Consider the following 22,419-nt stretch of genomic DNA (forward strand, 5'->3'; position numbering starts at 1 on the left):
AGACCTAGGTGTTGGTCGGGCCTCTGACATAGTGGCTGAGATCATGTAGCCTCTGAGCATTGTAGGGAATGCTGCAAAATCTTAAGTTGCAGAGGGTGAGGACCTTAATTGCTGAGAGAACTTGCCTTGTTTGTATGAAGGAAATCACAGAATGGGTCCTTATCTCTCTCCTGACCACTCTGACCCTCCAAGAAAGTAGGTACATTACCACCTTACAGGTATGGATGATGACTGCTCACAAATGCAGCTGTGACTTTTAGGGACATCAACCCGACCCAAACAGCTACCACATTTTCTATTTAGATATAAATATGGTTTCTTATTTTGTTAGACTAAAAAAAAGTTACATGGAGTTGTTATTTAAAATACATATGAATCCCTTATGGGGGGTAATGATATAATAGATATATAAACTGTGAAGCCATGAAGGGGCTATTTTAAGGGAACAAGCTGACCTATAGATAATCCAATTAGGTGTGAGTGGATGATGGGTGGAGTAAGGGTACTGAAGTAGTATAGGGAGTTTAGAAAAATGAGAAAGTAACTTCTTGGATTTGGTGAGAGGCAGCCCCCAACCACTGAGAAAGTTAGCTGAAAGAAGGGCCTTGTTCTCAGGCTTAAAAAGAAGCCTGAAACTCTTTGTATCCCTAGTGCTTAGCACAATGCCTGGCTCTTAATTGACGATTGTTAACTGGCTGGTTGGGGGAGAGTCTGTTCAGTACTTTTAAACCTCAACTAACAGCAACATTGGAAGGCTTTTTTGTTTGGTCATCAGCATAAGAAACTCCTGTTCTGAGAAACAGAAGCAACATAAAAACAACTCTAAAAATCTGTTAAAAACAACAAAGAAGAAAATATGACCATGCATCTCTTAACCTTCCAATTTTACAGTTTCTTTCCCTAAGGTTAGAATTTAAGGATGGTTAGTAAAGAAGGCCTTCAGAAGTTTAGCTAAAATTAGCAGTGGAAAAATTGTTGTCATGATGGATAGAGAGCCTACCTCAGAGTTAAGAAGACCTATCAAATCCCTTAAACTCTCTGTATGTACTCTTGGCATTTCTTTAAGTTGCAGAGAAGGCACTGAACTCCATTGGTGGAGGTAGTTTCTTAATCTGAGTTCCCTATATCAGGGGCAGCCAGGTGGTGCAATGGATAGAGCACCAGTGCAGGAGTCAGGAGGACCTGAGTTCAAATCTCACCTCAAACACTTGACACGCACTAGTTGTGTGACCTTGGGCAAGTCACTTAACTCCAATTGCCTCATCCTGGGTCATCTCCAGTCATCCTGATGAATATCTGGTCACTGGATTCAGATGGCTCTGGAGGAGAAGTGAGACTGGTGACCTGCACAGCCCTCCCTCACTCAAAAACAAAAGTCAAGAGCAAGTCATGTCATTATTTCTCTGATGGCATGGTCTTCTTCAGCAAAGAAGGACGAACACACTCCCTATATCAATACAATCACAGGCCCAATTCCTATCCCTCTGCCTAACAAAGCTGGTGCCCAGGTGGGGAGTAGTGATACACTATCTAGAGAAGAACATGGAGGAGAGGGTGCTCACAAAAATCCAACATTGTTTTTGCCACCATCATTGAAACTACTTCTCATACTATGGCACAAAGTTGGAATTGCTTGGATAAGGAAAGCCTCATTTGAAATCTGATCAAGGTTAAATTTAGAAGAGATAAGAGGAATTAATACTTCACGTTGCAGATACTATCTTTATGGAATTCATTCCCTACCCTTCCGTCCACTAGAGGTGGCATAGACAGAAAATATAAATTAATTTTGAAATAGCCTGGAGATATTTATGAATGAAAGAGCCATAAATGTCTAGTGAGAAAGGTTAGAATATTTGTATTCTTAATGGTGATCTTAGGGAAGGCAAACATTGTCATCTTCCATGGGGGACTCTTAGAAATATACACAACTGATTAAACGTCATGGTCTAGACTAGTATTGCTCAGTCATATCTGACTCTATACTGGTATAGTATATAGACAATTGCAATTGAATTTAGGGAAACCTGGGTTTGAATCCCACAGCAGACACTTAATAGCTGTGTTCCACTAAATAAGTCATTGCCTCTGTTTCCTTATCTGTAAAATTAGGGGTTGAACTCAATAATCTAAGATCAACTTTAAGGTGTTATTTCCAGATTTTGGTGTTCATAAAAAGTCCCTGAGAAGAGATTCACACTCAGATCCAGAAAGTTTTCTCTGGCCAAAGGGGTTTAATCCCCCAAAGTAAGGAGAGATATTTTGATCCTTTGCCTTAAAAACGTGTTTAAAAGTATTTTGAAAGAAGTTGCATCAATTGACTCAGTGTACTTTTTTCTTAAACTATAAGGCAAAGAAAAGAAGAAATAGAATAAAAATTGAATTTTGAAGTTCAGTTATATCCACTTGTAATTATTTATATTTAAAATACATTTATACAAAGAAAAATCATAGTAAGTTGTATTAAAATTATAAAGAAAAATTGCACTCTATAGCAGTAAAACCAAGACCTCAATGGTGCCATTCCAGTAGAGTGTTCAATCCTCTTGTTCCACACTGCTTGCAGCCTAGACAGCAGCTCTCTCTGTCTAGCAGAGCTGACATAATTTGGAATACTGTATACTATTTGGAATAATGAAAAAGCATTTGTCATAGGGCTGCTGCCTGACTTGCTAAAAGCAGGGCATTTCACCAATCAGAGAGCAAAAAGGGAGAAGCTGTGTATTATCACCCTTCTCTCAGAGGGATAGAACATTAAGCATAGAGTAAGATTTGTGTGATACATCTGAGTAATGAGGCGTGAAATTGACATTATAAGTTTTAATTATTATTAATGCCTTGCAGTGCCTGTTGGTGTTTAATTATACAGTGGCCATCCCAGATGTACTTTCCCCCTCTTTTTTTCCTCTTTCTGTTTTCTCTTTGTTGGCACGATTCTTGATGTAATGGATTCTTCTTCATGGTGATATTTGAAAACAGAGAGTTAGTTCAACAGGAAACAAATCAGGGCGTAAGTAAAGTTACCTTTGTAATCTTATTTCACTGGCATTTTCCTCCTCCAGGTTCGCTGTGTCACAGTCAGACTGTCCAGGTGTTATTTTTCCTTCATTCTCAAAGAAAACCAGTGACATCCGGTGAAGGATGTCTTGACTTGCAAGTGAATTGGATTTGAGTGAGGCACAGCTGTGCAGTTATCAGCTTCACCTTTTCCAAAGCTGCCCAATATCACTTGTATTTTTCTACTTTGTACCTTTGCTCCCTTTGTTGCCTAGTCCTGTGCTTTTCACACAGAATTGACATTTAATGGGTACTGAATTAATATTTGAAGGAGAGAATATTCCAGGGAAGAGTTCATGTTAAGCATGATTGAGCTAGTTTTAGATTCCTCCTATTTGAAGGAGAGTCGGTGGAGATCTGGACCAGTGATGTCATTTGTGTAGAGAACTCATGGCTAGGAAATCCTTTGCCAAAACTCAACTGGCCTGCAAATTTGTAATCCTAGAGAATCTACTTGTAATCTAGAGAGACAAGAAAGAGTCTCATTTGTGGCCACATTGTGACTTGGCCAACCTTTAGGTGGAAATGAAGGTGGAGCTATTTCTAGTGTTCAGTTGTAGCAAACTATACAAGTCTCTTTGCTGAATATCCAAGGTGTCCTACAAAGTGGAAGTCAGAGTTCAGAGCATTTTGTAATGTCCAGGTGGTAAATTTGTAGTAGTTCATACACAACCTGCCCTCTAACTCAGGGACTCTCAGTGGGTAGGATTTGGACCCAGATTCTTGTGACTCCCTAACTGGCTCTCTATGGACTTGGCTGCCTCTATTTTCTAAGTTTCTAAGCTAAGGCTGAAAAAGTCTTTCTTCATATATTATTATTCAACTGTCTTCCATATCTAGTTGATGGGAGAACAATTAATAATTGTAAGATACTTTGAAAATGACTTGGTAAAATTACATGTGTTATTCTTCCAATCCCAAAGTCCACAGAACCACATGTTTAACGCCATGTTTGTGATCCTATGTTATCATTTATTTGGACTTTTAGCACATTTAACAGTTTCTTCCTTGGTTTTCAGCTGGCCCCTTGGTAAAGAATGTTTCCTGATTTAGCCTTAGACTTTTTTATTTCTTTTTTCCAGAAAGGTCTTGAAAATCTTTCAGTTGAGTCACTTATTTTTACTGAACTTGCCTGAGATGTTACATCTTCTATAACTTCCACTGATGTCTCATTTCTTTTCTTTTTCCTGATCACCTGTATAAAGATCCTTTATTTCTCTCCCTTTCCTGTTCCCTCCTCTTTGTTCTCCCCCCCCCCCAATCCCTCCTCTACTCCTCTACCTACCCTCTACCCCCTACCTCTGTCCTCAAGCCTCCAGGTGGACAACAGAAGATGAATACTTGGCAAACATTTAACTGGGGCCAGTTTTGGGGTTGCTGGATTCAACTCCCAAACGGCATACCAGGAAGTTTGACTTGCCTGCCTTTTGAAGGCTTCCAGTTCTAACCTCAGTTACAAGTTCAGACTGTGGTTTGTGCGGATGCTTAATGTGTTCCTGCTGGAAATGAGCTGCTGGCTGTATGTTGGTGGTCATGTTGCCCTGGCTTCTGTCTGGTCATAGGGAAATTTAACCCCTTCTCGCAGTGACTCTTCCTCCTAAGTCAGCCAGCACTGTCATTATCCCTAGAACAGGGCTTGCCTTACCTGTCCACTCCATGATTATAGCACCCATGTAAAGCATTGCCTCCACAGACAACATTCTCCATATTGGAAAGCTTTTTTTTTCCACATTGGACTTCTCATAATATCCAAAGCAAGAGCTTTCAGGAGATCTGGTGTCATATTATGTGAAGATGAATGGTTAGCACATCTGCCAATTACATGGGGGAATCAGGTTCCAAAAGAAGACTATTATCTTAGTTTCACCTCAAGTCCCTGCCAGTAGCTGTGATGGAAATTTGTTTGACTTTTGCTGCAAATAAAGGTGTTGGTGATCATTTTCACTGCTTAGTGTAGAGAAGCACAGAGGTCTCTTTTTTGAGCAACCCAGGTGTCCTACAAAGTAAAAGTCAAAGTTCAGGGCATTTTGTAATATCCAGATGGTCAAATTGTTCATATTCAATGTGTACCATAACCCAGTCACCACCAGCTGTCTCACATCATGAAATCTACTCATTCCACTTATACTTAGCAAATATTCTCTGTGTAAGGCACTGTATTAGTTGTAATGTAGGATGTAAAGATGTCTAAGATTGTACTTGTCCTAAAAGAACCTGTAGTTTAGCAGATGAGATAAATAAACAAATAATGGGGAGGTATGGGGGAAGGGAAAGGAATATGAATTTAATGAGCACCTACTATGTGTCAGGCATTGTATTAAACACTTTATAAATATGATCTTATTTGATCCTCAAAATGATCCTGTGAATTGAGGAAACTGAGGCAGAAAGAGATTAAATGACTTGTCTAGAATTACACAGCTAATTAAGTATCTGAGGCTGGATTTGAACTTAGACCTGCCTGACTCCAGGTCTAGCCTTCTATCAGTTGTGCTATCCAGGTACCCCAAATAACACAAAGAGAGGTATAACCCAAGTTTGTGAGAATTCATGAGAGTGGGATCAGGGAAGGCTTTCTGGAAGCCAGGGAGGAAGAAGTGAGTAGGGAGAGAGTTCTAGACATGAGAGACCGTTATTACTCATGGGAGTAGCAGAATAGGAAAAAGCATTTCTATTTTGATACTACAGAGTTTATAGTATCACAGATACTAAAGATATACTATATGTTATTATATAATTATGTATGTGGATATGTATATGTGTATAAACATACATACGTATATTATGTATGTACGAGGATATCCACACAGAAATGTAGGAAATACACAAAGGAATATCTAATATAAATAGACAAAAATGGATTTAATTTAATTTAAACCTGTATTGTTGAGACAATGTGCTACAATAGAAAGCAACCAGTCCTGGAACTGTCACAGTACCTGAGTTCAAATCGTGCCACTGTCACTTGTTGACCGTGTGACATTGGGCAAGTCATTTAACATCTCTGGTCCTTATTGTACATTTTTAAAATGTGGAGATTGGAGTAGATGAGCTAGAAGATCCCTTTTTATGCTCAAATTCTGATTATTTAATCTTAAATGTTTCTAAAACTCATAGAATATATGCATATATGTAGCATAGGTGCCATACCTGTTTTTGAGGATGTGTCCTGGTCATTTGAAAGACAAAGAAAAGTTGGTTGTCCATAACAGAATTAGATTTTACCTTCATTCAAGTCATGTCATGAAGAGCCATTCTTAGGAATTGTTCTTATAGCCTTTATGCCTCTTCAAGTGACTTAGGTATTGTTGAATTAATCAATCAACAAACATTTGTTAATTGATTACTGAACATATGGGGTGCTCAGGGAGAACTAGCACCTCTGGTGCAAGGGCTTGCTGAACTGAGCCCTTTTCAGGGCATCTACCTTTGGTATCCTCTCACCCAACTCTCACTTGTGGCTCCAAGGAGCTGTAGCCTATGCAGTGGCCACATTCCAGGAAGACAGTCTTTGCAGACAGACTCAACCAAGTTGAGAGTAACCAATAACCCTCAAACCCATCCATGAGTTAGGGGGATGTCTACCCCAAGTGTGTGAAGACTTCTCCTGGTACAATGAGAAATTAGAAAAAGTTGTTCCAAGGATCATGAAGGTGGCTGAAGCAGGTGCCGTGAAGGACTTAAGAGATTGGTCAGACATCAAAGATGCCAAGGTCATCCACCGTATCCCAGGCCATTGCCAGTCATCTTGATTTTTGCCCTGCCACTGAACTTTGATGACTCTGAAAGAGAGTGAGGTTGGTGAGTTGGTCCAGTTCTGTATCACTTCAATCCAGTTCTTGTCCAAGTCAAGACATCACCCATGATATCACTGGTGCTCTTCCAAAATGAAGGCAGAACAACCACTGTGTACTTGGCACTGAACTGAGCCCTGTAGACATAGATGAAATTGAAGCAGTCTTACCCCTCACAGAGCCAGCTTACATTCTAAAAGGAAGGAGAGGAATGAGACGATGCACACATATGAGCGTATAAATAATGTATGCCAAATGACTCCCCGATAGAAGAGTATCTTAATCTCTCCCTATGATCGGTATTCAAATCACCTCTACCGTATGATGTTAACGTTTCTTCCTAGATGACATTTGATTTTATGGCTTCTGCTAGCTATGTAGATTTTTTCTTTTTCCTTTCCTTTTCTTCTGCACAGCCCCTGCTTATTAATAAGAGAGGCTCGTATTGGTGGCAATGGAATCTCTTTGATGCTCTGAAGCTAATAACTTCATATCCTTTCCAGACATGTCTTAGTTATTTGAATGGATAAAATATCCCTCACTCTAGCTCTCAAGAACTTTGGCCTACTTAAAAAAGGTGCAGTACTTACAGTACAAAGCCTTCCAGGGTGAGGATTATTGGAAACAAACTGTTTCTTATTGTATTTTTTTCCCTTTGCATCCTGTAATGAAGAATCCTCTGGTGCTACTATTTAATTGCTTCGTGGTGGCTATTTGTCAGTTTGCCAGCAGGTTCCACCTTAACTGCTGTCGTTTGACTCTACTGCACCATAAATGTCGAGTAATTGAATTGCCAACATATCATTAAGCCCTCTACAAAGAGTTTTTCAGTGTACAAGTGCTTCAGGCTTTTGTGTCAGTATTGATTGATTCAGATACTAAAGAAATCTTTGGCAAAAAGCAGACCTAGGGAGAAAATGTGGCTTCAGCTGGGACAAATTGTTGGGCATTGGCCCCGTGGCAGCAAGCTGGTCTGCTTTTGTTTAGTTTTCCTTAGAGAAATAGACTTGACCTTTGGAAAGTGTTTAGGTGAGTGAGTGTTAATTTTAGGAGTAGAAAGAGAAAATAACATGACTTAATCTGCTTCTGGGGGAAAAAACACCCTTAGAACAACTCAGATTAGGAAATGAATATGGGATTTGGGAATAGGAAAAAAAGAGACATGCTTCACAGAGTCAAGAATGGCAGACTGGGCAGTACGGTGGAAAGAGCTTTGTATTTGGAGTTAGAGGACCTGTGTTTATATGTCACTTCTTTTATCCACTAGCTTTGTGACTCTGAATTTTGTTTCTTCCACTATAAAATGAAGAGGTTGGATTGAATGGCCTCTAGGCATCTTCTAGCTCTAAATATGATCCTGTGTTCTGTAAAGTCTTTAGTTGAGGTGAAGTGGGTAGAGTGCTAGACATGGAGTCAGGAAAATCTGAGTTCAAATTTGGCCTCACATACTTAATAACTGTATGACTCTGTACAAGTCACTTAACCTTGTTTGTTTCAGTTTCTTCATCTTAAAATGAACTGGAGAAAGAAATAGTGAACCACTTCAGTATCTTTGCCAAGAAAATTCTAGATGGGGTCACAAAGAGTCAGAGATGACTGAAGTAAGTGAAAAACAAAAACAGCAAACTTGAAGTGACAGGTGGAAGATGAAAGGTCAGGGATCAACTAACCTATTAGGCATAAAAATAAGACTCAACAGTGACTAGAGCAGCTTGAAATCTCCATCCTGAGCCAGATGCAAAGAGTGCTTTATTCTCATTAAAAGGTCATGACTTCTTAACTTTGTTGGTTAGAAGCTGGTGAGGAGGAAGAAAAGGACTGTTTGGGTCATTTAGTTTCACCTGGATGCATGACTGCAGACTACCTTTTAAATCCTAATGAGTTACCTTACAAATGGTCAAGAAGGAAAGGATATGAGAGAGTGGATGAATCAGTACAAAACCTTCACCTTCATGATTCAAACACTGAAGAATATGTCTCATTGGTAGCCAGTAGTATCTTGACAGATGAACAGGGGTAGACATTTTTTTTCATTTAGGGGTTAGCTTCCTGTTTAGTTCCTCATCTCTAAAATAATGGGAGGTGGGATGATAAATAGATGATCTGAGCACTGAGCTAGGATCTGAGATTTAGAATTGGAGAGGATTTTAGAGATAAACTAGTCCAATCCTCTCCTTTCACATGTAAAGTGTTCCCTCTTTCATATGTAAATAGTTTGCTGCAAAGAGCAGAAAAATAGTTCACATGTAAGAAAAAGTGGTGAAATCACATGTAAAGAAACAACTTTTCAGAGGAAATGTTGAGAGACACAGATGGGATAGGTGAACCAGATGAAGAACTGCCCCTAACAAGATCTGTTTGAAGGCAGAGAAATGCCTAGTGCAGGGCATTTTGGTCCCTCATCTTGTTTTATGTGATGGTTTTGATAAATCAGTTAATTGAAGACTTTAGGAAGATTAAGAAATGTTGGCCATGATAGGTAGATTTTGAGAATTTTACCTTATAAGTGTAAAGATGAGTCACCAACCTCCATGGGCCTCTGATTTCAAACACCAGGGGGTAGACAAATACAGTAATTAGGAAGCCAGAATCAAGAATGAGGGTCCCACTGTCCTTGGGCTACGTGAAGATGAGAAACTGAAGCAAGAGAAATTGATTAGATCAGTGGTCTCCACTCCCCCTAGGGGGACAGTGGCATTATTTCAGTGGATCAGATGGTCTGATCCTAAGGCATAGGTGATAGACTAATTAAGGGGTGGAAAGATAAGACAGGTCCTACCCTCACTGGCTCTTCTCCCCTGTTCGACAAGTTCCATAACTTCTATTCCTGGTTAGCCTTTAGAGGCTGTTATAAACTGAACTCCCTACTACTCACTAAAACAATACCACTGGGGAAAAAATGATCCCTTCTTTTCCCCTGGTCCTTAGGTTACCCCAGGCCTTTGGTAGGAACCACTCAGAGTTGTCCCTTAGGGATTGGAAACTAAGAGCCTTGACCTCCCAGTTTTCATTATGTTTGTCAGTAAATCACATAGGATAAGCAGGCAAGGAAAAATGATATTCTGCTCATAGGGAGTACATGTCATCTTTTCCTTCAGAAGTACCCACTTCCAAAGTTCCCTATACTATTGAAGGTGCCACCATCCTTCCCTGTTTTTTTACCACATCCTCATTGTCATCATGGACTTCTCACTTTTCCCCAGTGCATGTGCGCTTGTGACTGGGTCACCAGTTGCCAAAGCACCCCATTTTTATCTCCACATCTGTCCCATCCTCTCTCCTCACACCGCTATGTCTAGTACAGGCCCTCATCACCTGTCACTTGAACTATTGCAATAACCTTCTAATTGGTTTCCCAGCCTAAAGTATAATCCCTCTTCCACCCATTAGCCACAGTGGTTTTCCTAAAGTGCAGATATGACCGTATCACCATCTCCTTCCTACTCAATGAACTCGTCTTGGGGCTCACTATTAACTCTAGGATCAAATTATTTCATCAATAAATCATCTTTAACTTTTTAAAATAATGTATATGATTATTAATATAGTATTATATATATTTATAAATTAGTAAATTTTTACAAATAGGATTGCATGCCCAAAATGTTTTACTAACAGGAATGTAATATTAGCATTAGGTGATCTCTAATCTCCCCTGTAAGGAGGCAGCTAGGTGACACAGTGGATAGATAGTGTTGGGTCTTGAATCATGAAGACTTGAGTTCAAATCTAGCCTCAGACACTACTAGCTCTGTGACCTCTGTTGCTTATTCTCTATGTTCTCTAGCTTTCTCAACTGTAAAATGGGGAAAATAATGACCCTGGCATTATAGGATTATTGTGAGAATCAAATGAGATGATATTTGTAAAGTACTTAACAGAGTGATGGGCGCATAGATCAATCAAAAAACATTTATTAAGCACCTATTATGTGCCTGACTCTGTGCTAAACTGTGGGGATACAAAAAGAGGCAAATGATAGTCCCTGCCCTCAAGGAGCTTCCAATTGAGTGGGGGACACAGTCAACAAGCTATATGAAGGACAAATAGGAAATAATGAGCAAAGGCATTAGAATTAAGGGGGGTTGGGAAAGGCTTCTGGTAGAAGATAGGATTTTAGTTGGGACTTAAAAGAAGGTAGGGAAGCCAGTGGGTGGATCTGAGTAAGAAGAACCTGAAAGTTCCTGGAGAAGAAAGAGGGAGGGTCTAGTTTGTGGAACAGACAGGGGCCCAGAGTCTCTGTAGTGACAAGTACATGATGGGAAGACATAAGAACCCTGGAAAGATACAATAGTTCTAGGTCATGAAGGACTTTAAATGGCAGACCCTAACCCTAACCCTGTTGGTGGTAGGGATCCACTGGAGTTTATTAAGAGGGTGAGTGGCATGAACTTTAACAACAATCACTTAAGTGGCTAATGAAGCATAGATTGAAGTAGGAAGAGACTTGAGGTAGGCAGACCCACCAGCAGGTATTGCAATAATCTGGTGAGGGGATGAAGTCCTTCACCACAGTGGTGGCAATGTTGGGCAGGAGGCATTTTTGAGAGATGTTATAGAGGTGAAATGTATAGGCCTTGGAAACAGATTGGATAAGGGGAAAGGGAGATAGAAGTTGAAAATGACTCCTGGATTGTGAGCCTAAGGGACTGGGAGGTTGGTGATGCCTTCTACAGGAATAGGGAAAGTAGGAGGAAGGAGGGTTTAGGGTGAAAGATAATGAGAATTTGGACAGGTTGAGTTTAGTATGTCTACTGGATATCCAGTTCGAGATGTCTGAAAGGCAGTTGGAAATTCAAAGAGAATGTTTGGGGCAGGATAAGAAGATTGGAGGATTGTGAATATAAAGATGGTAATTAACTACATAGGAGCGATGAGGTCACCAACAAATGCTTTTTCCTTCCCTCCCCTTCTAGTTCTATATCTGTTTCCTCTGATCATGTAGGCCAACCCTCTCATTTTAAAGATAAGGAAACTGAGGGCCCAGGACACAACATACAAAGATAATAAGCAGCAGAGGAAGAATTTGAAGTGTAGTCCTTGGACTCCAAATCCTGTGCTGTACGCCATGCTGCTTCTTAACCCCTTCAGAATATTATGTCCTACCACAGCTAACCTCTCCCATTCTGTGCTATGATGACAGGTCGCCGTGAGGTATCCTAATAATTCACTCTTTGCTTTCTTTTGGTTTTAGAATATTTCCCAACTTCCTTGTGGCAAAGCCCTCTATAGCTATGAGGGGAAAGAACCTGGTGATCTCAAGTTTAACAAGGGAGACATCATCATCCTGCGTCGAAAGGTGGATGAGAACTGGTACCATGGAGAGCTGAATGGAAACCATGGCTTCTTCCCTGCCAGCTATATTCAGTGCATCAAGCCCTTACCACAAGCCCCACCCCAGGGCAAAGCACTTTATGACTTTGAGATAAAGGATAAAGATCAGGACAAGGACTGTTTAACTTTCACCAAGGTAAAGTGAAACATTGCATGTCTTAAATAATTTTCATTTGAGGTTTTTGTGAATCTACCCAATTTGTCCTTACTCCCTTCTCCTTTCATGGTTCCCTCTATCGCTCTATCCTTTGTTAGACTAAGACCAGAGAGCAAGTTTCATGGCTCAAAGTGGACACACAGGAAAAATTCCATATATTCTTTTAAATATGGGGCATAAATAAATATTCTTCTAATAAATGGAGCAAGTAAGTGGTGTAGTGAATAGAACCCTGGGCTTTGAGTTAGGAAGTTATGAGTTCAATGGTGACCTCAGACACTTATTAGCTGTGTGACCCTGGGCAAAGTCACTTGACTCCTCAGTTCCTCATCAGTAAAATGGGAATATACTGGAAAAGGAAATGACAAACCACTCCAGCATTTTTCCCAAGAATACTCCATGGATAAAGTCCATGGGTTCATGTTGGATGCAACTCAACAGCAGCAACAATGACAAAGTATTGTTTAGTCTTCCAAAATAGTGAGTTTGTTAAAGGCAGACTTCCTGTCCTGAAAAAGCTCATTTGGCTCTCAGGGGAGTGAGGTTTTTTGTTTTTGTTTTTGTTTTAATATATTCTGACAGCCTAAAATCAGTCTTACCCTGGTTACCATTAACCCAAAGACCAGAGGCAAAATGCAAAAACATTTACTGGGACTCATTCAAACTGCCTGGGAAACTATTCTTGGCCTGAGGAATGACCAGCATTTAAAAGAAGAAATAGGGATCAGGGTAAGGATATGGACCAGACCTATGATTTCACCAGATTAGGAAATGCTCTTGGGTGGAAATTCTCTTAGCCAGGGCAGATCATTACGTTCTGTGGAACTTATTGTCCTTGAAAGTTTCTTAGATCACTGAGAATTGAATTGACTTACCCATGTCTTCTAGGATTCAGGGCTAGTTCTCTATACATTTCACCATGTTACAAAAACATGGTGATTTTTTTCCCCATCAGTTTATAGGATCAAAGATTTAGGGCAAGGAAGGATCTTAAAGGTCATCTAGTTCAACCTTTCCATTTTACAGATGAGGAAACTGAGTCCCACAGAAGTGAGGTGACTTGCCCAAGAATCCACGTCCTCTGATTCCAAACTGTTCTTTTTCTAATACACCACTTTTTTTTTGTGAGCTCCATCTTTTGAAGAACTAGAGAAAATGGCTAACAATACAGTTGAAATTTCTGACTAATGGTAGTTCTTCTTTTTACAGTTTTCCACTCTATTTTCCTTTTGGCTTTTTTCTTCCTCATTTTTCTCAGTGGTCTATGATCTCATTCTTGGTCTAAGATCCCATGTTCATACATCTACTCTGCTGTTACCCCATATGTTGTGAACTGTTCACTTACTTTCTCTCATATAGAATCCACAAGAACTTTAATGCAGCCACACTCTTAAGCCAATCAAAGGAAATGGCTCCTATTCTTTCCTGATGTGCTTTATACTTCAGGTACTGGCAGGCAATTGTTAGACCTTTTTCTCTTAGCTAAGCTGATCTGTTCTTCTGTTACAGGCCTTGTCTCAGCTGTAGGGGCAGTTCCTTTAGACCATCTGTGAAATTTCAGAGGTGCCATTTTATCCTGCCCTTGAACAAGAGTCCCAGTTTAGGGCAGTTTTCATCTATAGTTACTCTTAGATCAAAGAAAGAATATTAGATGACATCAAACGTTGAGAGGATATGGGGCTTTTTTAAGGCAGAAGGAAATGGTCTTATCACTGTCATCCCTCCCTTTCTCTGCTTCCATTAGTCTATCTTTAAAATTCCCCTTAATGTTTACATTGTCCTCGTCCCTGTCTCCCATTTGCTTCTTTCCTAGTTCCCAAGAGCTCAGCACTCAGATAACTGTTTTAGTTCCCTTGGTTCTGTCATGTCTAACCCATCCTCTCCTGACTGCTATTTATGTCTTGTTCTATTGTTTAGTGTGACAGTGAATAATCTATTTTCCACCGGGGATTCAACTCTGTATTTTCTTATTTCTTTCGTCAAGGTGTTCTGATGCTAATTTCAACTGTCACCTACTTGATGAAGCTTCCTAGGAAGTTAGAATCTGGGCCCCTCTGCTGCTGCTTTGTCCAATGGCCAGAGGGGCAGACTGCCAGAGACGTGATTTGTTGGGCAGACAGAGCACCAGCCTGGTTCATTTTTTTGCCAAATGAAGTTTGACCTTTCTCTCTGGAGGAAAACCTCCTGGAGACTTGATGCCTCTGTCCTATGATTTGTGACAAAACTCGGTGCCTTTAACACCCCCTTCACACCTCCTGTTGACTCCATGCCCAGATGTGAAATCACACAAGCCTTTTGTCCAATGCTACTTGAAGTTCCTCTAACTTTCAAGAGCCCCAGAGAAGGGTGAAAGGTCATCTTTGCTGAGCCATTTTGCTTGGTCAATATTTCTCCCCTCCTTGAGACTGAGTGACCTCTACTAACCACCTCCTTAGGTCCTAGGATATAGGACTTGAAAATATGTTACTGGTCAAGTTCAGGACTCCATCCCCTTCATTTCATAGATGAAGAAGCTGAGACCCAAAGAAATTAAATTACTTACTCAAGGTCATGTAACAAAGCAGTAATAAGGATGAATTTTAAAACCCACTTATTCTGGCTCCATATCCTTCCTCATTTAACAATACCACCAGGCAATGCAGTAAAACGTCTATCCCCTTTTCAGCCTTTGGATTCTCTTAAGGCAAAAGCCATCAGCAGCATCCTACCATCCTGGGAAATGTTACTTAACTATTTAATATCATGTGAATTTGCTTGGCCCATTTTGTGGAAGTAATCCCACCTAGCTCTTTAAAGAAAATATTTCCAGGGTGGTGGGGGAAAAGAGTTTTTTGATATTTCTAACCTTCTTTTAGGTCAGTCATGATCTCTAGAAGACAGTTTTGCTGTTACAAGCTTTGATTATCCAGCCATCATCATAACTTCTTGCTCTTAACCTCATGTCTTCCCAAACAAATCAAACTAGAAGCCTAGAGATTTCTTAGTAACTGAACATTCCCTAGTTAGTAACTGAACATGCCCCAGTTAGACCCTTTTCCCATCCCCTCTTCGCATCAACTCATTCAGTCTCCTGATGAACATAGGGCTTTAGTTAAGTTAGCACAGTATTCTTGCAATTCATTCAATAAACATTACATGAATACTGTGTGTAGAGCACTATGCCATGTGCTAGACGAAATGAAATGTTTAAATAAAATATGTGGCTTGCCTTCAGGAGTTCACAGTCTAGCTAGAAAATGAGCCAGAAATAGAGTATCATACAAGGTGTCCCAAAAATCAGTGTAGTTTTAAGTTAGTAAACCCTAAATTGATCAAGCTTTATAAAATACTGTTGGTATTCCTTATATATTATGTTGCATAAGTGTATTAGAGAGTTAGAAAATAAAGGAGAGAGTCCTTACTAACCAGGCTCATTTTGTAATATCACCGCTGCTCACACTAATCAAGCAAACATCACCATCATCATCGCAGTAATAGCTAGATTATTGCCACTCCAAGTTCAAGACATTACACTTTGCACTGCCACACTCCCTTCCTATTTATGCGTAAGGATTTTGATTTGTATCATAGGTCCAATTTTTTTTCTATAGTTTGGCATTCTCCCAGCTGATGGGGTGCTTTCTTGCTGCTCTGGAGCCAGTAGGCAAGTGTTAAGTTCCTGGAGGTGAAAGCTGAAGTAAGGAAGTTTTTAATTAAAATTGCTTACAGGATTACTGGTGAACTTAGGAAATAAATGAACAGAGAGAGTCTCTATTACTCTAAGTAATATAAAAATCTTCAAGTGGCTTTTCAATAATCATCATTCCTATCCAGACCACAGTTTATTTCCTCTCTCTTTGATGTTCATTTCTATTATCTGGTCCCATCACAGAATCTCAGAATGAGAAGGGATCTCACTGATCATCTGGTTTACTGTGTACCTGAGAAAGAGTGCTCTTCAGAGCATCCCCAACAAATGGTGATCTGCTTGCTCGAAGACATTTACTGAGGGGAAATCCATTAATTCCCAGGTCTCCCACTTCTCTCTTGGAAAACTCTAATTCTTAAGAAGTTGAGGGAGTTTTCAACCAATATATCCAACCTAATTTGGCTTTTTGTAGATTAGTGGCACTCAAAACTATTTGATTGGCTAGACCAGAAAAGTAGTCATTGATGATACACTGTAAACTTGGGAGGTCTCTGGTGGAGTGCCCCAGAGAGTTCTACCCATCGCATTCTGGGGCCAAGCAAATAAAGTCTGATATCGCTTTCATAAGTCTTTAAATTCTCATAAATAGCATACTGGATCCTCTGCCACATGTCTTTTTAGTAGACTAAGGTTGTGAATGTTGTGGTGGTGGTGGTGGTGGTGGTGGTAGTACTAGCAGTGGTCTTTTATTTTCCAAAGAGAACCAGTGAGATAACAAGGGTGACATCTTGATTTGCATTTAAATTGTATTTAAATGAGGCAGAACTGTGCAAAGTTATCAAGTTACTCTTTCTTCCATAGTCATATGATAAGGTGGCACAGTGGATAGAGCACCAGGTTTGGAGTCAGGAAGCTTCATCTCCCTGAATTCAAATCTGCCTCAGACACTTACTAACTGTGTGACTCAACCTGTTTGCTTCAGTTTCCTCATCTGTAAAATGAACTGGAGAAGGACATGCTAAATTACTTCCATGTTTTTGCAAAGAAAACTCAAATGGGGTCCTGAAGAGTCAGACATGACTAAAACAACTGAATAACAATCATCCCTTATTCCTTCATCCCATACTTGTATGGATTGATGTCAGTATTCTTCACTAGCATAATTGCCTTCCTCTTTACAGTCTTCAGTTTATCAGTATCTTTCTTAAAATTTCCCCTGTGAACAGGTGTAATTATCAAGAATGCTATCTTAATATCTAGCCTAAATCTGCCTTTCTGAAATTTCTTATATATTTATATATGTATGTAAATTTTAATTTGTGGAATCAAACAAGCATTTCCATAACTTGGTATAATTAAAAACACAAGCTTTCACAAATAACTCCTTGTTCTACCATCTAAGAATAGATTATAAGTCTAATCCTTCTTCTATGTGGCAATCTTTCAAATTCTTAAAAAAACAGCTATTAAGTTTTCTTTAAGTCTGTGCATCTTGGATTTCTTCATGTGATCTTCATGTAGCATAGTCTACATGCCTCTCACTAACGTAGTCACACTCTAGCTTGTCAACGTCCTTCCTAAAATGTGTTACCCAGAGCTGAACATGATACAATTCCAGATGTTGTCTGAACAGGGCAGAATCTGGGTTAATTGGAAGTTATCTTATATGCCCTATAGGGATTATTAGTTTTAAAAGAATTTGAATAAACAAATAAGATATACCAAGCTTGCTTGAGCTTCAACTCTAACATCCTGGCATTCCTCAGGGGCCACTGAAATTCCCTAACCATTATGACTAATCACGTAGTTGCTTTCATATAAGACTTTAAAGGATGACAAATGGTATACCGCATTTCCCTGCAGCTTATGTCATGTGGTGAAACAACAGAGCTATTTAAGCAGCTGCTGGGACTGTGCCCAGATGCTATTCGTCACCTGGACCAATATACATTCCCCAGGGTTATCACCTTGGGTCCAGTCACTCAGGGCTTTAGTAAGAGAACAGCAGTTTGTTCAAGCTTCATGCTTCAGCTAATCCAGAATGCCTTGGTCCTGACATGTGATTGGAGCTGGTTGAATATCTGCACCTTCCCAATTTATGAATCAGCATGTTGGAATATGCTCAGATTTGGAAAGGAGGCAAATAGGGCTCATCTTCATGCTGTTGCCATTTTCTTGAACTAAAGTGAAATTAAACCAGGAAAGCTAGTCTAATTATTGTGCTCCCAGGACAAAAATCTCTATCCCTCATTCCATGTTCTAAAGAGATCAGTTCAGTTTGGCCTGTTTCACTTTGGGGAAAAAATTTGCTAGAGTTCGTTAGGAGACTTGGATTCAAATCTTAATTCCAGATTTTAATAATTATGGAACCTCAAGTGACTCACTTTTTCTCTGTTTCCTTATGTTTAAATGGGGGTAATACTTGTTGTCTCAAGTTGTTGTTGTGAGGGAAATACTTTAGAAATCCTTGAGAACTATAGTTGGTTGGTTGGTTGGTTATCCTTCATTCTTAAAGAGAACTAAAATAACAAATACATTGAGGTACAGTGTGTCCAACTATATACATCAGAATTCAGCATAGCCTAGCTGAGATGCATGGTATAATGGAGATAATAATAGCCCCAATCAGGAAGCCTTGAATTCAAGTGCTGCTACCAACATATACTTTGTGACTAGCCGCAAACTTAATTGTTCAGTGCCTAAAGGATTCCTTCTAAAACTGAGTTTCTTAACTTTGTACATGTGTCAAGGATCCTACTGGCAATCTATGAACCTATGAAGCCTATCAACCTCTTTTCAGAATAACATTTTTAAGTGCCTAAAATATATTCATAGGATTATGAAGGAATCTAATTATATTGAAATACCATTATCAAAATACTGACCCTCCTGAAATCTATCTACAGACCCATGGATCCCATGTTAAGAAGCCCTGTTCTGACTGTAATTTACAAAGCAGGTCTTAGTCTGCATCATTTAGTGGATTTACTTACTGAGAGTTGCTTATACCAGTGAACCAAGTCTGGTTAAAACAAACAAACAAATAAATAAGCCCTAGCTGATATCTTCTTGGTTCTACTTATACCATACTTCCAAGCTCATCTTTGTGACTTGGTCATAAAGTGACTATGGGCCATGTCTTATGGAGACATCAAAGGGTCTTCAAGGATTTGAAGACTCTTTCTGAAATTGTAATGAGCAGCCTCAGAAAATAGCATTTCCCCCACTCACCCCACTGAGGGGCTTTAAGCAAAAGATGAATGCCCATTTGTTAGATGTGTTCTAGAGAGGATTCTTTTTAAAACGAATCTATCCAGTTTCATGTAAAAACAACTTTTTCACATTTGTTTTATAAAATTTTGAGTTCCAAATTCTTTCCCTCTCTCCCTCCCCTATCCCCTCCTCAGAAGGCAAGTAATTTGATATAGGTTATACATGTACGGTCATGAAAAACACATTCCTATATTAATCATATTGTGAAAGAAAGCACAGACCATTTGAAAAACAAGAAAAATAAAGAAAGTTTTTGAAAAAGTAAACTTTGACCTACATTCAGACTCCATCTGTTCTTTCTCTGGGGGTGGATAACATTTTTCATCATAAGTCCTTTGGAATTGCCTTGAATCATTGTATTTCTGAGAACAGCTAAGTCATTCACAGTTGAGTATGGCACCATATTGCTGGTAGTATGTACAATGTTTTCCTGGTTCTGCTCACTTCACCTTGAATCAGTTCATATAAGTTTTCCAGGTTTTACTGAAACCGTGCTGCTCATTATTTCTTATGGCACGATGGTATTCCATCACAGTCATACCACTGGTTTATCCATTCCCCAAGTGAAAGGCATGCTCTCTAGAGGGGATTCTTGTTCATGTAAAGATTGGACTCAGTATTGCCTAAGACTTCTTCCAACTCTGATATTCTGTAATTGTAATTGTCCCAATTGTGGGAAGAAAAATAATGAGGGAGAGGGGAACTTTGCCAAGCATTAAAGTCCTTCATCTCCTTGGGGATGAAATTGAGAAATGTGAACAGAAATAATAATAAAATTAAATGAACTCAGGACTGATTGGTGGACCCAAAGAGTTGTCCAGGGAAGGAGGGAAGAGGAGTAGTCCTGGATGAATAATTAGGGTCCTCAGAAAAGTGATGCATGGAGGAATTACAAAGAATAATTTTTAGAGGTGGGGAGGGAAAGGCAAAGAGAAGGAGAACAGAAGAGAGATCTGAGGAGTAGAACGTGGTTCTTGCTTCAAAAGAGAATAGACATTTCAGAGTAACTCCATATGCAGAGCTTAGGGATGCTAACAAGTCAGAACTTGGGTGGCTATTTAAATAATTTTGATTTAAAATGACTGCTGTTCCTGGGGTCCAGACAGAAAAACAAGTGTTTCTTGAAGTGTATTGAGCAATGGAGCTGAGAAAAAGAACGCGATCTTGGACTAGGGGTGGAAATAAGAGTGAACCTGCAAAAAAAAAAAAGGTCACATGAGTCAGCCAATTTGCAGAACGGAATGGAGTGTCTGGGAGAGAGATTTAAGTTATGCTTTAAGTCTGTGCCAAGCTGTATTGAGTAACATGAAACTGAATGCCTGTAACTTAACTAATTTGTATATAGTTTGCACCCCCCAAGACTCCCTTGTCCTGTCGTAACATTTTCCTGTACTTGTAGCCACTGACCAGGCATGCACATTCTGAGAGCAAAGACTGTATCTTACAGTTATTATATGTATCTTCTTCAGGGCTGGAAGAGGATTTTACACATACTAGGCCCTCAGTAAATATTTGTTGAATTGGTGTCCAAAAGCAATTCCTCTGGTGAAGGTGTAACTTGAGAGAAAGGAAAGGATGGGAATTCCAGAAGTACAGTCTTTGGGAGAGAAATTCCTCTGGTCCCCTGGGTGGTTATAGCAGAAAGTTACCTAAGCAACAGTGAAAAAACACTAGCAGAGTTTTGTCTTTGGGACTGACTTGAGAATGCCCTTTTTGTCACACAGATACCTGCCTGAAATTCTTCTTTCTCCAGGAAATAATCTCAAATCCAGGAGAGTCACTATCCTCTTAATGTAGCCCACTCAACAAGTGATCATGTAATGAATCTCTCGTTTATTAAAAATATAAGAACAAAGCCTTGTGAGGGGAGGAAAAAAGAGCATTCATCTAAAGTGCAGCCAAGGTCCGAGGTAACAGCTTTTGAATCCCTGGAAGACAGAGGTTTGGAACTATGGTGTTTTATCAATATGATTTCTGTCATATTGTGGCAGGTAGCTAAGGTCCCACAAAAGAATTGTGAAAATCAGTCTTGTGAATTTATAGATGTAGGGTTGTTGTTGGTCAGGCTCATTTGGCTTTTTATGATGTTTGGGGTTTTCTTGGCAGGAGTGGCTTGTCCTTTGCTTCTCCAGCTTATTTTATAGATGAGAAAACTGAGGCAAACAAGGTTAAGTGACTTGCCCAGGATCACATAGCTAGTAAATGTCTGAGGCCAGATTTGAACTCAGGAGGAAGAGTCTTCCTGATTTCAAACCCAGCACTCTATCTACTGTACCACTTTTATAGGTATGCCTCATCTAATAATTATAGTTGATATCTATGGTACTTTAAAATTTATGAAAAAATTTTCATATTTTATTTCAGTTGAACTTCACAGGTAACTAAGACTGAGTGAAGTCAAATGACTTGCCCAATGTCAAATTACTACATGTGGGTGCAAAGGGAGAGAGCTGCAGCTCAATTGAACCCAGACTTCCTGACTCTAAGTCTAGTCCTCCATCTCCTCTGGGGACAATAAGAATATACTTTCTCAGAATAATAAAAACATCCATTTTTCTCCTCTTGTCCCTAAATGTGAAATGGTCAACTTGGTAACTTGGGAACTGATTCTGTATAGGCACCAAACAATATGTCCCTAGTCATTAGCTTGTCTATCTCTAAACAGCCTCTACTTCCCCACCACCCACCCTCAAACTTCTATTTTTGAGTGCCTAATCATGAGCCCCTTCTCTATCCCACCAAGGACCCAGTCAGGGCTACTGTATTACCAACCTTGAATATCTGAGGTATACAGACCCATAACCTATACAAGTTGCTGCTTGGTCTTGGACCGTAGTATCAGATGTCTCTGATCAAATGAAAACATGTCAACTAGATTACAATAATTCTTATGATTTCCTATTTTCATAAATGGCTTAGATCAAACATCCCTATTATGTCCACCTATTCTCTGCTGTGCTTTTCCATGTTCTTTACATTACTTGGGTCTACTGCAATGCTAGAATTTCAGAATTCCTTTTGATATTCTACCTGGTATATTTCTTTTTCTTTAAGGTGAGCTTTTCCCTACAGAGCCAAGAGTTTGAAAGTCTAACTGCTCACCCCAATTCATATATGTACACATGTGTGTATGTGATTGTGCACATATATATATGCATATGTGTTTGTGTGCATGC

The 22,419-nt window shown here is 39.5% G+C and overlaps 1 protein-coding gene across 2 annotated transcripts in view; it reads left to right on the forward strand.

The window, feature by feature from the left end:
• SH3RF3 (SH3 domain containing ring finger 3) overlaps window positions 1-22,419 on the forward strand; it is a 617,431-nt gene that overhangs the window by 338,331 nt on the left and 256,681 nt on the right. For both annotated transcript variants that reach the window (XM_072621836.1, XM_072621838.1), the window contains exon 2: window positions 12,046-12,321. In XM_072621836.1, coding sequence (XP_072477937.1) covers window positions 12,046-12,321 — 276 coding nt within the window. The remainder of the gene's footprint in view (window positions 1-12,045; window positions 12,322-22,419) is intronic.

Source organism: Notamacropus eugenii, chromosome 6 (assembly GCF_028372415.1).
Source record: "Notamacropus eugenii isolate mMacEug1 chromosome 6, mMacEug1.pri_v2, whole genome shotgun sequence".
In the NCBI taxonomy this organism is placed as follows: domain Eukaryota; kingdom Metazoa; phylum Chordata; class Mammalia; order Diprotodontia; family Macropodidae; genus Notamacropus; species Notamacropus eugenii.